At 49.1% G+C, this 17861-nt stretch overlaps 2 protein-coding genes across 6 annotated transcripts in view; both read left to right on the top strand.

The window, feature by feature from the left end:
* LOC116871756 overlaps positions 1–7122 on the top strand; it is a 21378-nt gene extending 14256 nt beyond the window's left edge. The window contains exons 3-5 of the mRNA XM_032864576.1: positions 3543–3629; positions 4478–4558; positions 6976–7122. Coding sequence (XP_032720467.1) covers positions 3543–3629; positions 4478–4558; positions 6976–7100 — 293 coding nt within the window. The 3' untranslated portion in view covers positions 7101–7122. The remainder of the gene's footprint in view (positions 1–3542; positions 3630–4477; positions 4559–6975) is intronic.
* ARMC12 (armadillo repeat containing 12) lies at positions 5337–16716 on the top strand. Of its 5 annotated transcripts, none has more exons than XM_032864321.1 (6): positions 5337–7348; positions 7953–8455; positions 14318–14491; positions 14638–14709; positions 16330–16389; positions 16484–16716. In XM_032864321.1, exons 1-6 carry the CDS (start codon positions 7105–7107, stop codon positions 16577–16579), a joined length of 1149 nt encoding a protein of 382 aa, XP_032720212.1. In that variant the 5' UTR covers positions 5337–7104; the 3' UTR covers positions 16580–16716. The 5 variants fall into 5 exon arrangements, with proteins under 5 accessions (XP_032720212.1, XP_032720213.1, XP_032720214.1 ...); XM_032864322.1 differs by having other exon boundaries at positions 7953–8098; positions 8321–8455; positions 16330–16698; XM_032864323.1 differs by having other exon boundaries at positions 5337–7267; positions 7953–8098; positions 8321–8455; positions 16330–16698.
* The last annotated feature ends 1145 nt before the right edge of the window (positions 16717–17861 follow it).

Below are 17861 nucleotides of genomic sequence, written 5' to 3' on the forward strand. Positions count from 1 at the left end.
GGGAGCACAAGAACAGGATGCTGAGAGAAATGGGATATAGGGCAAGAAGATCTCCACCACCTCTGTCCTTGGCTGACCCAGAGTTTAGAGTCTCTTCCTGTCCCCTCCCCTCAAAACCACTAGGCCCCTGAAGATTTCCTCAGAGGGAGGGAGAGCAGGTGGGGAGGTGCTTTGAAGCCTGAGACCCTGCTTCTCTGCCTTACCCACCCTCCCACCCAAAGCCACAACAAAGACCCATGAATCCTGCCACCCAGCCACAAAGCTACTCCTTCCTCTTCTGGGCCTGCTGTCCTGGTGGGGCCACTGTGAGGATGACAGCCCAGAGCTGGACTTTTCCTGGAGGCGTACATCTGTCCCACACCCTAGCCTCCTGGGGTGTCTGCTAGGTGCCCCAGGGGACACGCTGTGCCTGGAGTGTGCCAGAGCTGGCAGGGAGGGGCTCCGTCCTCTGCTGAGTTCCAGGAAAGGCCCTGGCAGCCAGCACAGGCCTGGGCTCCAGGGCCTTGGAGGGTGGGGCTGGGGGAGGGACCCCAGGCAGCAGAAGCGCCTCACCTGGGCCTCATGCCCCTGGGCCATCTGATGGCATCTCTGGCATTCTCTGAGAAGATGGATGCCAATGCAGGTCTGGGCCATGGACCCCCTTCCCACACAGACAGTCATTTTTCCCATATACGTGTTCATCCAGCCAGTGCTCACCGAATCTCCCAGCCAGAAGGTGCCTTAACTGTTATCAGCTCCAACCTTCTACCTAATGTATGAAATCTGTCCATGATATCCCAGGTCAGTCATTGTTCTGAAGCTGTCTGCATACCCACGGTGACAGGGACACTCTCACAAGGCAGCCCATTATCTCCAAGTTCAGTTACCTATGGGACACCTGTCCTCACATGACCTGGAAGTGGCTGAACTCATCTTCATATCGTTCACACCAGCTCTTCCCCATTACCTACGGTGACTTTCCCATCCCCCAAACTCACCATGAAGGTGGGTTAATTTTTTTTTAAAGATTTTATTTATTTATTTGACAGAGAGAAATCACAAGTAGAGAGGCAGGCAGAGGGAGAGCGGAAAGCAGGCTCCCTGCTGAGCAGAGAGCCCAATGTGGGGCTCCATCCCAGGACCCTGAGATTATGACCTGAGCCAAAGGCAGAGAGGCTTAACCCACTGAGTCACCCAGGCTCCCGAAGGTGGGTTAATTTTTAACTATTTTTTCTCCTTCACCATCCTATACCTGATCTATGCCCAAACTCCTCCCTTTGTTGCTTTTATTACAAGATGTATTGTTCCTTATTTTTCTCATCCACTTCTTCCTCTCTATCCCAGAGGTTCCACCTTTGGCTCAAATTCCCACAGCCTCTGCCACACCTTTCTGACCCACGTTTTTCCTTTCTCCTAACTAGCCTACTGGAAAACTGTATGTTTTCAACTTCAGACTCCTCAGCCAAGCGCACTGGGTACACCAGCCTCTCGGCTGTGTGTTCCACATGAGGGGACCTGGGCTCATTCGTGGTATGCCCAGATCACAGAGTCTAGCCCTGGGCCTAGTTCATAGCAGAAGGGCAGCGGATATTAGTCAAGTGACCAACCCACTTGATTGTGCTCCTCTCTCACTTTTTTTCTCCTGACTCGGCCTCCTCATTCCAATTGAGCCTGCTGGTTCCTGGTACTTGCTCAGGCCTTCTGTTTTGAAAAGTCACAATTTTTTATCTACCCAATCTTCAGAGAGGGTGGGGAAGGGAGAAGCGGACATCCAAGTTAACATCAAGGAGTCTGTGCCAAATGCCAACTGCAGAGCCCTTGAGTGCCCACTGGGAGCAGAAAACCACTGAAGGGGGTGGAAGGCCGAAAGGGGAGTGGGCACAACCAGTGACTTTGGGTTTATAGAGGGGTCTTTTCACAGTTGGAGAGTCCAGCCTGCCTAGCTCTGGGTCCCTGGTCTGATGTCCATGATCCTTCAAAATCCACCTCCTGCAGGAAGGCTCTGATCATTTCCACCCAATGTTGATCATTTTGTCAGCTTCCTTCAGAGCCTTATGAGCTGCTTTCAATCTCTTTACTTTATTGCTTATTTTGTCTTGTAATATTTTCAACCTCATAGATTATAAATTCCTTATAATCTATATAGTATCTCATTTACGTATTTAATATAATCTATTTAATTTGAGAAGGAAGCATAAGGTAGGACATTCCAACTTTGGAGGGCGCATAAACCTGGATCTGGATTCTAATACTTGGTTGTTTGGCCTTGGGCAAGTCTCTCAACCTCTCTGAGCCAGTTTCTTCATCTAAAAAAGTCGCAAGTGATACCTACCTTGCAGACAAGGGGCAAAGATAACACAGATAATACAAAGGGCCAAGAAAGTGCCTGTTGCATAGTGATCAGACAATGGCTTGTCTTCCTTCCCTGTATGGCCGGAGTCTTTCCGGTATTGGGAGACAAAGTTCCGTAACTAGTCCCCTCCATAGTGGAACACTTTTAAGCGTGAAAAAGGACACTATTAATCATTACACCAGTTCCACAGACTTGACCCGGGGCGCAAGGCCATCCTACCCTAACTTACAATGACGGGTGAGGGCAGGGTTCGGATCCCGAGGCACCGTAGCCCAGCGCCTAAGCATTAGGACGCCCATAGAGCCCAAGCTCAATGAGCGCTTGTTGAATGAGCAGAACCGGTCCTCCCTTCAGTTTCGTGCTGCAGCAGCGAATGGAGAAGCAGATTGAAAAGCCCGCCCCCGCCGCCTCCCCACCCCACCCCCACCCGGGTCCCAAAACCTCTGGTAGCCTCCTTTCTCGAAAGTCTTCTCCAGCTCGCTTCCCCCGCCCTGGTTGCCGTGGAAACAGTGACGTGTACGTGAGGGGCGTGATCTCTCTCCATCCTCTCCCGGAGCCCTGGCTCCTACATACCCAGACTAGAGGAAGGGATGAGATTGGGGTCTTCGAACCTACCGCCCGCCTCCGGGCCTGGAGCTAGCCACGCCCACCTGGCTGCGCGCTTACCCCCCTCCCCTCCCGCGCACCGCGGACGCGTGGCTCGCTCTAGGGCGGCCCCCCACCCGCAGCCCTCCCGGCGCCGGTGAACTGGCTGGGGTCCGGAGAATGCCGGCTTCAGCCTCTGGGATCCCTTATCACCCCTTCACCCTCGCCGGGCCAGTGGATCCGGAGAACGCGGGCGGGCGCTCAGCCTAGGCCCCCCCCTTCCCGGGCAGCCCTAGGCACGCTCCGCGTCCTGGGGGGTTGGCGGGAAGGGTGGGAGCCCGAGGGGCGCCGGGGCGCTGCGAAGCGCGGGAGGGAAGGGGTTAAACAAGGTGCCGGCTCCAGGCGCAGCGGGAGTGGGGGGAAGGGAGCGAAGGGAAAGTGAGAGCGGGGGCGGGGGGTGGGGGACGGAGCGAAAGAACATCCTGTGCCCGCCGCCGGATGCGCGCCTGGGGAGGAGGTAGTCCGGCAGGGTGGGGGAGCTAGAGGAGGGGAGGCCCGGGGCGGGGAAAGGCTTGGCCTCCGCCCCCCCCCACCGGCCCTTCTCCTCTGGGGGCGCCTCTCCCAGTGCTTTCGCTGCGTTCCTCCCGGTCCACACGCCTTCGCTGGAGTAACGAGCTACCGAGAGGCCCCCGAATCTGGTTCCTGGGCCGGGGTAAGCGCCAGCTGGGAGGGGACGGTCTCGGAGAGTGTGGGTCTACGTCAGGGCGCGGGCGGCACCCCCAGTCTTTCGCCTCTTCACTTTCTGGCTTTCTACCGGGGCAGGGTGGGGGCTCACACGTGTGAATTGCCCCGTGTTCACCGAGAGTCACAACATAGGTTCTCAAATTCAGTCTGACAGCGGCACTTCCCGTAGGTGTCAATAGACCCGTATTCCGGAGGCGGAAACTGAGGCTCAGATTATGGAATTTGCCCAAACCCAATCCCTTCGGGACTCCAGTGAGCTTTTCATTATAGAATACTCTATTTTCCCCTTGGCTTCAAGCGCCGGTCCCTTCTAGAGTCACCCATCATAATGGCCTAGCACTGTGTTTTGCACCGTAGGCCCCCAATAGTACATTAGGCTTTTCTTTTTTTTTTTTTTTTTCTTTTTTTTTTTTTTTTTATTTATTTGACAGACAGACCACAAGTAGGCAGAGAGGCAGGCAGAGAGAGAGAGGAGGAGGAGGCAGGCTCCCTGCTGAGCCGAGAGCCCGATGTGGGACTCGATCCCAGGACCCTGAGATCACGACCTGAGCCGAAGGCAGAGGCTTTAACCACTGAGCCACCCAGGCACCCCACATTAGGCTTTTCTAATTAACTAGGCTGAAACAGTCATTACCAGAGCCTGGTAGTTTGAGGTTTCATAGGTGGGGAATAGGCTGATAAGTATTTGCGGGGAGGACTTTAAAGGGGGCTCCAGAGTTGTTCAAGGCAATTAAATGGGTTAGGGTTGCTGGGACTGATTAGCCTGAAGAAGAGCAGAGTGGGAGGGGTAGGTTCGATGAATAATGTGTCTTTCAGGTGTCATTGAGGCCCACCATCTGTGTACTCACTGCTTTCCCACACCCAACACTTTTGTCCAGGTGAAACCTGCTTGTAATGGTAATTACTACAGTTGACATTTGATGAGCTGTACGTGCTGGGTGGTTTCAAGTACTTGATCCTCACAAACAACCCCATGAGACAGACATTATTATTCCCATTTTACAGGTAGGGAAAGTCAGGTACAAAGAAAGCACAAAACTAAGTGGCTGAACTGGTTTTGAACCCTGGTAATTGGCTAGAGCCCACCCTCTCCTTCACTAAACTAAATTGCACCTGCCAGTGATGGGAACAACAGCTTTGAAAGTAGAAAGCTAGGGGAGATGACAGAGAGGTGTGTTGTCAGGCAGCCCAGGACTTTTTGCCTTGGTGAAGGCAGGTAAGAAACTTGGAGGCTGACAGTGTGTGTAATTGGAATCTCAGACTTCTCTCTAGTCAGTGACTCCAGATCTTTGCCACATTCCTGCAAAGTTGCAGCTTTCATTTGGGCACCCTAAGAACATTCAAAACACAACTACCATCTATTAGCATCATCATTTCATAAAAGCAAGTGCATTTTAATTCCCAAAATAAGAAAGAACTCATCTAAATAAAAAGCAGTCATTCCCAAGGAGGGACAGTCATTGACTTCACACCAACAAATGGAATTCCCTCTGTTTGTTTTTTTCACTGTGCTATAAACTAGTGAAAATGTCACTCTGGGCATGGCCTCTGCCTCTCCATCCCTCTGCAGCATTTGAGAGCAGAACCAAAAGAAGTGGGCCTTAGGTGTAGCAGAAAAGTGTTAGATTAAAGCCAAGAAGGAACTTTTTCGGAAACCTTTAAAAAGCAGGTAAGCGCTGCATTTGCTTAGGAAACGAGGGTTGCAGAATCAAGTCCATGGACTGGAGAGGCCAGTCGCTCTGGGTGCTACCCCAGAGAAAGGGAGGAACCTTGTTTTGAAGGATCTATCCTCAGATCCACTAGGGTAGCCTTAGAACCTAAAGCTGTCCCAGCAGGCAGCCATTTCCTGGAGTTCATAGGTCATGACAGGTGGTTTTATGGCAGCTGGAGACCTCCAAGGGCTTCTGTTACCCCTCCTTGCAGTAGTCACCCACCTCGGGGCTGGGGAGAGTGCTACGAATGACCTTGAGGAGGGCCAGGAACAGTAGAGAGGAAGGAAAGAGAATAGCCACCTGGGAGTGTTGCCTACATCCTGGGGTGTGATGGGTGAAGGCTCTGGGCAAGCAGGGCTTGCCGGCTGCAGCAGCCTGAGGATACTGTTTCCCTACTTCCCCACCTCCTTCAAGCCCAGGTAGCCCAGGGCCTAGAACCGTCCAACAGGAGCTCAAAGCCAGGCAGGTAAAGCCCTCTTCTGGCATAACAATGCTCCATGCTGGTTCTGGGCCTGAGCCTGGCTTGGGACTTGTCACCTCCCTGTTTTGTATGAGGAGGTGAGGCTGCAGGGTATGGGGACAAGCAGGGAAGGGGAAAAGAGAGAAGGGTCTGCTCTCACCTGCCCCATCCTATTGAGAGAGACCAAGTCCTCCAAAGCGGGATTCTCATGTTTCTGGGATAGTGGCATTTTTCTGACTCCCCGGGGGGCCTCAAGCCTCATCTCGTCCTGTAGGGTTGAATGGGACAGCGTGCTGGGCGCTAGGGTGCGGGGCCCTGGACTGTGGTACTCCCAGATTTAGGTCCCCATCATGGAAAGGCATACACCTACCCAGATTGTAATCCTGGAGTTAGAGAATGATAAATGTGGATCCCCCCAGGTTGCGAACAGTCACAGACTGTGACCCAGGCAGGGGCAGTCCCTTCCTCCTCCAGGGTCACACTGGCCAAATGGGCCTGGAATCCCTGTACCCAGATCTCTTGTCATGGTTCTGCCCTCAAATCTTCAAAGAATGACAGAAGTCATGATTTGAGCACCTACTAAGTGCAAGACTCTACCGGATGTTGGAGATGCGGAGAGGGCTGCCCTCAAGAGCTTCTGGCCAGACGGGTAGATATTACCTACTACAGGGGAACTACAGCTGCCGAAAATGATGGGTTTGCCTGAGGACTGCAGGACTTTATGAAGTGCTCCCCTTGATGGAAGGGGGCCCTGCCTGCAAAGCACATCGAGGCCCAGCAGTGGATCTATGGTGAGGAAATCAAAGATGGGAAGTCCGTCAGTGAGAGAAAGGTATTGCCTATGGGCATATCCCAAATACCCCTCCCAGAAACTTCCCAAAGAACCAGGCCAGAAATTGGGCCTCTGCTGCCCTCTAATGGAGGAAAGCAGCGTCTAGCACTGCCTGCCGGGACCCAACCAACCTGCTTCCCCTAAAGGAAAGGGGATGTGAAGGACCTTCCTGCTCCCCCCCTCCAGACTTTTTATTCCCCTAGAGTCTTGAGCTTCATTTCCAACAGCCTCTGAAGACGAATCTTTTCCCCTTCCAAGCACTCTTGGTTGCCCCGTTTCCTGATCACCACCCTCCATTCCGTTTCCCCAGTTTCCTTTGTTGCCCAGGTTCTGATTCTGGTATCCTGGTTCCTGGCCCCGCCAGAGTTCTGGTTCCAGAAGGCCCTTACCAGGTGCCTTGGGCCTCGCTCCCACCCGGGCGCAAGGCCACACTGAAGACATGGGTATGAGCATCCCCCAGTACCTGGGGCAAATGGACATCCGCAAAAGTGTAGTGGGCTTGGCCACAGGTGCTGGGTTCATCTACCTGCTCTACAAGGCCATCAAGGCTGGTATCAAATGCCAGCCGCCCCTCTGCACTGCCTCACCCATCTGCATCGCCCGTGAGTGTACGGGCCCTAGGGAGAGGGCTCTGCCCCAGGAGGCACCTGCTCCCGAGGCCTCCAGTGTGGGAGGGCCCAAAGGTGACTCCTCCAAGTTCCTCTGTCCTTCCTTCCTCTTCTCCATCTGCCTCCAACCCACCGTAGAGATGCTAGCTCCAAGTCCCCAGGGAGTAGATGGCACTCTAAGTGTATCCTCGGGCCTCATCTGGCGGGTCTCCTGATTCTGCCTGCCCTCTAGCTCCCGGGATGCCCCTGCTTGGACACCTGGCATTAGCAGTACTCCCTAAGGGAAAGCTGGGCCACCTGCATGCCGAGAGCCTCCACTAGTCCGCAGAAGAAGCACCCTTCTGCAAGACTTGTTCATTGCCATCTGTTGGGCTGTCACTGCCGTGCAGTGATTATGACGAAAGAGTGCATGTGACTGCCATAGGCCAGCAAATTGTTACAGTAAACATATAAAACTAGGACACTTATGATCTGAACAACACAGCATTAGACATAGCGCTCCTCCTGCAACACACACGGCTCAGCTGTACATGGGGGGGGGCATCCTGCGTAGAGCAAGAAGGCATCTTCAGAAAAGTCAAGGCAGCCTCATCCCCAGGTCCCTCTACCCCGCTTCCCAACCCCGTTCTTTGATCACTTCTGAGTCCACAGCCTGAACTGGGCTGGGGTGGCTGTCTAGGCCTGGCAGTGGAGCGCGAGCGGCACGGGCGGGACTCAGGTGAGCTCCGGAGGCTGCTCAACTCCTTGGAGTACAAACAGGATGAGTACGCCAAGAGTATGATCCTGCACAGTATCACGCGCTGTGTGTACTTGCTGGAGGCCGAGGTGAGGGCAAGGAAGCAGGAGGCCCCTCCCAGCCAGCCCAGCCCCTGGGGGCTACGCCCAATCCCTACCCTCCTGGCTGGCCACACTGTGTCCTGGGACCTGTCTCTCTGGCCGATGGCGGGAGGGCTTGTGCTGAGGGGTCTTGTTGACGTGGGGGGTGGATGCAGTGGGCCCAGGACACCCGCTTCTCCTGCCTCTTCTGTCTCTCCTGGCCCACTCCAGGCCTCCTCTTGTACTGCCGATGACATCAGCTTGGTGGGCTCCATGCTAGATGACAAGGACAACAGTGTCAAAATCCAAGCTCTGAACACACTTAAAGCTTTCTCTGGCATCAGAAAATTCAGGCTCAAAATCCAGGTGAGCCCAGAGGCAAGTGGTGGATTAGAGCACACAAGATGTCCATAGTCCATGGGTTCTTTAATGGGCATAGGGCAAATGGTTATGTTCCAGAAGTTGTTTGGGTCTGAGTCTGTGATCCAGAAATAACCTTTTCCTTTGTAGTAAGTGAGACCCTCGGGGGTCATCAGTCTTTGACTCTCAGGCTGAAACTGAACTGGGATGCTGGAGTGTCTCTGAGCCCTAAACAGTGGAAAGCGCAGAGGGTCTTTCTGATACCAACTAATTCTACCACACCAGTGGGGGTGTCCAACAATTCAATTCAATTCTGACACTGTCTACCTGGGGTTAGTGCAGAGACCCCACGAGTAAAGGACAACGGACAGTCCCACAAGACAACCCCCCCCCCATTTCCCATGCCAGTCACAAGTGCCCGTACATTCAGTTATAAATTTAGACTTCCTCCTCTGGTTTGATAATTCACTAGAATGACTCACAGAACTCAGGAAAACACTTAACATTTACCTGTTTATTAGGAAAGATACAACCGAGGAGTGGTCAAATGGAGGAGTTATGTAGGGCAAAGTATGGGGGGAAGGGTGCGAAGCTTCTGGACCTTCTCTAGGCAAGCCACCGTGTTAGCCCCTTAATGTGTTCACCAACCCAGAAGTTTGTTGAGCCCTGTTGTTTGGGGTATTTGTTGAGGTTTCATTATGTAGGTGTGATTGATGAATCATTGGCCATTGGTAAGCAAACTCAATCTCAAACCCCTCCCTTCCTCCTTCAACCCCCTAAACCTGGCTTGGCCTTTCTGGCCACGAGTGCCCCCATCCGGAAGCTGTCTACCATCCACCAAGAGTCACCCAATCAGCATAAGGTTTGGAGTAACTAAGAGAATAATAAAAGGATCTTCTATCGGGCAATTGCGAGGATTTTTTTAAAAAAAGATATTATTTATTTTAGAGAGAGCACAGGGAGAGGCAGTGGGAGGGAGAGGCAGAGGATCTCAAGCAGACTGTGCTGAGCATAGAGCCTGACCCAGGGCTTCATCTCAGGACCCTAAGATCGTGACCTGAGCCGAAACCGAGTTGGATGCCCAGATGACTGCCACCCAGGCATGCCCCCCCCCCCAGCCGCCAAATGCAAGCATTTTAGGAGCTCTGTGCCTAAAACCAGGGACGAGGATCAGATATACCAACCCCCACCCCTGTACTGTATTAGTCTGATCCTGGTGACTAAGCCGTGGATCTCTTCACTACCACCACATAGAGAAAATAGAAGCCACGAAATGTTCCCAGGCTTACCTGTTTCCCCATCCATCCTTTCCTCCTGATGCTATGGCTTTCTTCCTGTCTAGGATCAGCGTCTATCTCAGTCCTGGATCCCTTCCCCTTCTTTAATGGCCTCTCTTCTTAATTAGCCTCTTTGAAATGGCCTCCCCCTTACTCCCTCCCATTAGGATTCAACATGCTCTCATTCTTCCAACCTTAACCCCCTCCAAAAAAGAACCCCTCTTCCTTCCTTGACTTCTAAATTTCTCTCTAGCGATTGGTTTCTCCTGGATGAAAAATCAGTAAAATATTGAAGACTTAACATTTTATATATGTACCGTGGAAAGAACCATAAAACAAAATGCATGGCTGAGAACTAGAACTTGGCCAACAGGTTAGGTGTTCCAGAGACCCTCCCTGATCTCAAACTATACCTCCCAAACAGAGACAATTATTTCCTGCATGTTTTGTGCATCGATTCCTTGACTTGCTGTATAGTTTTGCTGTATATTTAGGTATCCTATTCTATCAGGGCAAGGCAAAATGTCAAGAATAGGCAAAATGCCATTTGGGATTTTTTAAGCTCCATAAAACTGGAAATACACAGTTGGTAGTCTCTGGTTTGCCTCCCCCTCGCCCCAGCCCAGCATTGAAGGATTGACCTTTCTTGGTGTGCTAGCTGTTTCCTCATCTTCCACTGCTATATAGTTCTAGTTCATGAATATCCTGCAATTATATTTATCCACTTGCCCGTGGGTGGGCCCTGAAATTATTTCCACATTGTGTCATGAGGCTTCTTGTACACATCTCCCTCTAGGATAGAGGAGTTGCTCTAGGATCCGCAGGAGTGGGATGGCTAGATGATAATGTACGCCCAACTTCTCAAGATTTACACGTTCTACCAGCTCTGCCTGAGTCTTCCCATTGCATTATATTTCCTCCCCCAAATTTGATATTCTCACACTTTGATTTTTGGCAACAAGGTTTTTTGGAGAGGGGCGCCTGGCTTGCTCAGTCATTAGAGCATGCGACTTTTGATCTCGGGGTCATGAGTTCAATCCCCATGTTAAGGGTGAAGCCTACTTAAAAATATAAAGAAAAAACATTTTTTTTGGGAGGGGGGAAAGGTCTCAGTCTCCACTTGCTGGCCACCTCTGCTTTATTGCCAAACCGCCAGATCCAGGGCCAACTCCTCCACTTAGATATCCTAGGGACCCTCTAACCCAGCATGTCCAAAATGGACCTTGCCCCCATTCCCTAAGTCAGACCACTCTATCCCAAGGGATCTGATCCCATCAGCCCCTCGCTTGGTATTCCTCAGGGCTGTCAGCATGAAGAGCATGATCTCCGCCTCCCTGCCGCAGTCCTGGCTGTTCATACTGTATGTTTCATGCTCTCCCACCCCCCACGCCTTACACCTGCTGTTTCCTCTGCCTGAAACACCACCCAGACGAACTCTTAACTGTCCTTCAGGTTTCAGTGGACAGGAAGGGGTTGGGGCAGGCAGAAACTGGTACTAATGGGAATACTGTGATCCTCATTCCAGGATTCTAGCCCTCCTTTTATGTGGCTCACAAAAAATACAGCTTGTGGGGTTGTCTCTTTCCTAAGCATCTTGTCCAAGCATCTTGCATCTCAGAAGCCAAGATCCCTTTGTTCACTGAACAGATGTATATTGAGCACTTACTTTTTGTTTAGGCACTGGAGATGCAACAGCAAGGAGGAAAGATCCCCCTCCCCGGGGGAAACTTACATTCTAGCAGGGCAAGACAGGCAAATTTTACAAATTAGTAAAATATACAGCATATTTCATATAACAAGTGGAGGGGGAAAAATAAAAGTAGGGCCATAAGGAAGCTGGTATGGGGGTGGTGGTACAGTTTCAAAAGAGAAAATTTGGGGGACTTAGAGCTTGATGAAGAGTTCTTAGAAATAACACCAAAAGCATGATCTAAAAGAACAAAAATGGATACACTGGACTTCATCAAAACTAAAAACATATGCCTCGTGGGGGACCCTCTTGAGAGGATGAAAAGACAAGCTGTAGACAGGGAGGAAATATTTGCAAAGCACATATCTGACAAAGGATTCCTATCTAGATCATATAAAGAGCTCTCAAAACTCAATATTAAAAAATCCAATTAGAAAACAGGCAAAAAACGTGGAGATGCTGCACTGAAGAAGATCTACAAGTTGCAAATAAGCCCATGAAAAGATGTTTAACATCAGTAGGCTTCAGGGAAATGCAGATTATCACCACAATGAGATAGCACTATACGCCTGTGAAATGGTCCAAACTCAAAATTCGTGACAATACCAAGTGCTGGTGAAGATAGAAATGGGCTCTCTTGTACGTTGCTGGTGGGAATGTAAAATGGTACAGCACCCACTCTGGAAAATAGTCTGGCCATTTCTTTAAAAAATGAACCATCAGGGTGCCTGGGTGCCTCGGTCAGTTGAGCACCCGACTTTCTATCTCAGTTCTGATCTTGACCTTAGGGTCATAAGTTCAGGCCCCGTGCTGGGCTCCTTGGTGGGCGTGGTGCCCACTTAAAAGCAAAAACAACAAAAAACAAACGATACATTCACCAAACAACTCAGCAGTTGCACTCTGAGGCATTTATCCTAGAGAAATGAAAACTCGTCCCCACAAAAGCCCATAAGCAATTATTTGTTGGCACCCCTCTTGTACCAGTCAAGAACTGGAAACAACCAAAGTGTCTCTCAATAGATAAATGGTTCAACTGTGCAAATGCACACCACAGAACACTCCTCAGAAATAAAGGGGAATGAACTATTGATTCAACAACTTGCATCTCAAGGACATTCTACTGAGTGAAAAACCAGTCTCAGGAGGTCACAAAGCAGGACTCAACATGTAACATTCTTGAAGGGACAAAATTACAGAGATGGAGAATGGATGAGTGGCTACCAATGGGTAGAGCTGGTTTTGGTGAGTGTGGTGGGGGAGGGATATGTGACTACAACGGAGTCCCATGAGGGCAATCTCTGTGGTGAGAGGACAACTCTGATGGAACAATCTGTTGATGGCCGTGGTGGTTACATGAATCCCCATATGTGACAAAATGACAAAGACTGTACAGACACCTTGAGCCAGTACCGATATAGGCAGTGTTGATACTGTATGTAAGTACATAAGGTTAGCCTTTGAGGGAATCTGGGGGAAGAGCCCACAGGATGTCTCTATGCTATTTTTGCAAGTTCCTGAGAATTTATAATTATTCAAAAATAAAAAGTTTCAAAATAAAAAGTGTGTTGCCTGTGACAGTGCTGTGGAGAAGAATGAAATAAAGATGGAGGATAAGGAAGGCTGGGTGGGGAGTGGTTGGGGAAGGCCTGACTGGGAAGGTGACATTAAAGCAAAGTCTTGAAGGAGGTAAGAGAGTGAGCTCTAACTATCTGGAAGAGAGAGCATTCTAAGTAGAGAAAACAGCCTGTGCAAAAACAAGATAAGTGTGTACTTGGCATGCTCAAAGAATGACTAAGAGACCATTGTGACAGCAACCGTGGGAGCAAAGAAGAGAATAGGAGATGAGGTCAAAGACATTGTGAGGGGAGAGGGGCGGGGCATATTGGACCTCGTAAACCACTGGAAGGACTTTAGCTCTTACCTTGAAAGAACTAGGGACATGAGCAGAAGAGTGATGTGTCTAACATGTCTGCTGTTCTGGAAATAGATGGGGGAGGATGGAAGCCAGGAGACAGGAGGCTATTGGAGAAGGGCAGGTGAGAACTGATGGTGGCTTGGAACAGGTGGTAGACGCAGCTTGATAGACCTCAATGGATCTTGATAAAACCTGTTGACAGATTTTGAAGGTAGAGCTGACAGGATTTTCTGAAGGACTAAAAAAGCAGAGTGAAGAGAAACAAAGTCGTTAAAGAGGATTACAGGCTTTTGACCTGAGTAGGGGGAAGGGAGTTGTGACCAAAAGCAGGGAAGGTGGTGGGAGAAGCAGGTTTGCGGGCTAGGTATGTGTTAACTCTGAGATGGTCGAGCAGGCATTCTGGGAAGGGGAGTCTGACTGGCTCAGTCGGTGGAGCATACAACTCTCTATCTTGGAATTGTGTGTTTGAGCCCCGTGTTGGGTGTAGAGATTATGTAAATATAAAATCTAAGAAAGAGCGAAAGAGAGAGAGAGGGAGGAAGGAAGGGAGAAAGAATGAAGCATTCTGATAAGAAGTGGAATTGACACCAGAATATAAGAAAACTCAGAATATGAGTTTTCTCAGAAAGGTTTGGGATAGAGACAGAAATTTGAAAGGCACCAGCATCAACAGTATTTAACACCGAGTCTGGATAATATCACTGAAAGAGTGAGGAAGATAGAGAAGGAAAGGTTGGGCAGAAGAACCAGGAAAGGAATTTGTGGAAGAGAAGCCAGGTGCAGAAAGGACGCAGGTGTGGCCAACCAAGTCAAGTCATGTTGAGAGTTTAAGTTAAAGAGAGTTGTCTCCTGGGTTTGGGCTTGGGCATCATAGGTAGGGGTAGGGAAGAGTGAACACAGAGGCTGGGATAGTGTTGGGGATCACCACATAAAAGCAGACCCTTCCCTTCTCATCCCCTCTACCCGCCCCCCACCCAACCCTCCAGGAACACACCATCAAGGTGCTGGAACTGATCTCTACCATCTGGGATTCAGAGCTCCATGTTGCAGGCCTCAGACTCCTCAACAGCCTCCCACTGCCTGACTACGTACATCCACAGTTGCGACGGGTGATGCCTGCCTTGATGGAGATCCTGCAGTCCAACTATATCCTGGCACAGGTGCCTAAGAACCATGGCCCTGGCCCTGCCCCTCCTGACCAGCCCTGCCTGGCCTAGCACCTAGAGGGAGGAACAGAGATTTGTGCCTTCCCTGCTCGGGCCCACTTTGACTTGCCTTCTCATGCTTTACTCTTTCTTTTATTCAGGTGCAAGCCATACGATTGCTGAGCTACCTGGCACAGAAGAATGACCTTCTGTATGATATTCTCAACTGCCAGGTGAGAAAGGAACTGAAGAAAGGTTAATGGATACCAACTCACATCCTAGGGAAGGAAGAATCATGGATACCCCAGGCAGACTCAGTCCTCGCAAGATCATCTTGTTTCTCTTCCTGCCTTTGCACTAGATATATTGAAAACCATCCCCTCTTCCATTCTCCCAAGAGAATGAGAGTTCATTTTGTTGAGAGGGGGATTCTCTTTAAGGGGCTTTCTGAACTCTGAGAGCCAGGAATCCAGGTGACAAAACAAAAGTAAATGTAGGTATTTTCATATTAGAGAAAAATTACTTATAACAAAAACCATTATTAGGATAGACAGGGTCACTGCATAATAAGGGTTCAGAAGGATAAAGGAACTCTAAACTTATATGAACCCCATAACATAAACTCAAAATTTATATGGCAAAACATGATAGAATGACAAGGAAATATTTTCCTTTTTTTTTTTTTTTTGCTTTAGTGAGGTATAGCGAAGAGACAAAATGTAATATTTAAAATGTACATAGTGGCAATTTTATATATATATACATACACAGACACATTGTGAAAGGATTCTCATCATCTAGTTGATGAACACATCACTTCACGTATGTATCTTTGTGTGTGTGTGAGAACATTTAAGTTCTACTCTCAGCAAATTTCAATTATCTAATACAGTGTTATTAACTATAATTACTATGTTTTACATTAGATCTTCAGACTTTATTCAAAAAATGTTTTTTAAAAAGAGTGAGAGCACAAGCCACAGGGGGAGGAGTAGAAGGAGAGAGAGAATCTCAGATGGGCTCCACAGCCAGCATGGCTCCCAACACAGGACTCAATCTCAGATGCTGAGATCATGACCTGAACCAAAATCGAGATTTGGATGCTCAACTGACTGGGCCACCTAGGTACCCCCAGACCTTATTCAATTTATAGCTTGTACCAATGTCTCCCTCTTTCTTCTACACAACCAGCACCTAGTAACCACTATCCTACTCTGTTTCCAAGTGTGAATATTTATTTACTTATTTACTTATTTACTTAGAGATTCCACCAATAAGTGACACCATGCAATATTTGCCTTTCTCTGTCTGGCTTATCTCACTCAGCATAATGTCCTCAGAGTTCACCCATGTTGTCACAAATGGCAGGATTTCCTTCTTTCTCATGGCTGAATAATTATAAGGAAAAATTGACATACCTATCACAATGGAAGATTTGGGAGATTAATTTTTTCAGCAGTTAAGAGAGAAAAGCCTAAAACCAGTAAGGGTATATTTGCTGTGAATAATACAAATAAGCTTGAACCATTAGACACACCTAGAACATTCTATAATTAGTAAGCATATATTCCTCTCGAGCACACAAAATATTTATAAAAATCAACCACATGCTAAGCTTTCATGTTGGACTCAACAGGTTTCCCTGGATCAATATTATGATCCTATCTCATGTTTTATGACCGCAGGGCCATTATATTGGAGAATGACAATGAAAGGAAAACTAAAAAATTCCTATACGGTTGAAACTGAGACTTGGGTGTACTGGGGAGTTGAGACAATAGGAAGATGGAGGAGGGAGAACTTCAGAACTTGTCTTGGATTTCTTTGCCATGGTCTCTCTACTCCCATCACAGGTGCACTCCAACTTCCTGAACCTGTTTCAGTCCACACAGCCAGGGAGTCTGCTGTTCGAGGTACTGGTGTTTGCTGAGCGGCTAAGTGAGGGCCGGAATTCACCCCACTACCGTGCCGTGAAGTGGCATTACAACGAACAATCTTTGCATGAAGCTCTCTTTGGGGATGAGTCACGACTGGCAGACCGGCTACTCGCCCTGGTCATCCACCCTGAGGAGGAAGTTCAAATCCAGGCCTGCAAGGTCATAGTCAGCCTGCAGTGCTCCCAGGATGTGGGAGTCCGGCCCTCTTCCTGCAGGCCCAGTCATTCCTACTTTCATAGCGGGGAAAATAATTAAGGAGAGCCAATAAATGACTATGGGAGAAAATCTTGGAGCAGTTTCTCTCTAGGGTCTTCCAAGGGCTTGGCTGTAGATTTCATCCCTGAGCAGGTCAAAGCATGGGCACATCTCCCAAAACACATCCCCACTTCCCTGTTTAGGGAACAGATTCCCTTCTCCCCTTGCTGCTTTTCCACTTTGAATGTGGAGCCAATGCCTAGAGGGAATTTCAGAGAGAAGGTGTGTTTGGGGACTGAGGCCAAAGATAATCAACAGGAGAGAGTATTGCATTGGGTTCCTCCAAATGGGCTAGCCTGCGCCACAGCAGTCAACCACATCCAAATCTTAGTGGCTTAAAAAATGACAAGGTTATTTCTTTATCACAGCCCCTAGCAGGTCGGACAGGGTGTGGGGGAGCAGGTATCTTTTTTTCAAATCATCCCTCGGTGACCAAGGCTGAGAAGGGCTCTTATTGTGATCTACAACTCCTAGAGAAGGAAACGGGAATATGGCAGTGATCCCTGGCTCTTAAAAGTTAGACCAGAAATGATGCTCCCCATTTCTGCTCACATTTTGCTAGCCAAAGGGGGTAGGGAAGATCAGTCTTACCATGTGTCCAAGGAAGAACTGAAAGTATTTGGTGACAGCATGAATTATAGCGACTGCAGGCAACTGGAAGGGTGAGAGCTCTGGAATCAGACTCTCAGGTTCACATCCCAGCTCTGTCACTTACTAACTGTGTGACCTTGGGCAAGCCATTTATCCTATTTGAGCTTCAGGCCTCCCCTCACCCAGAAAAAGAATATAATAACAGTACTTATCTCATGAGGCTGTTGGGAGGATTATATGGGGATCATAGGAATTAATGAATGTAAGACACAGTGTTCTGCGTGCAGAGTTATTCATCAAAGATCAAAGGTTGAGAGAGTGAAAGATTGACACTGGAAAGGTCCTTAGGGCATCACGTCTGAGGTTTCTCCAGTTTCTTTGGGTTACAGGCACTGGGGAGTCCCAGAACCCTCTATGAAGACCCTGAAATGCCACTGGAACTTAGTTTTAGAAACCAGAGTGACTGTGTGAGTCATATAAAAACCATAACCATGAAACCTCCAGAAACAAGAAGACAGTCAAACCAAATATGGTCACCAATTTTCTGATTTTTCCCGATTTCACCTATTTTCATTGCATTTCCCACTTGTTCATTCATTGTG

Source organism: Lontra canadensis, unplaced genomic scaffold (assembly GCF_010015895.1).
Source record: "Lontra canadensis isolate GAN:19392208 unplaced genomic scaffold, GSC_riverotter_1.0 scaffold27, whole genome shotgun sequence".
NCBI lineage: Eukaryota > Metazoa > Chordata > Mammalia > Carnivora > Mustelidae > Lontra > Lontra canadensis.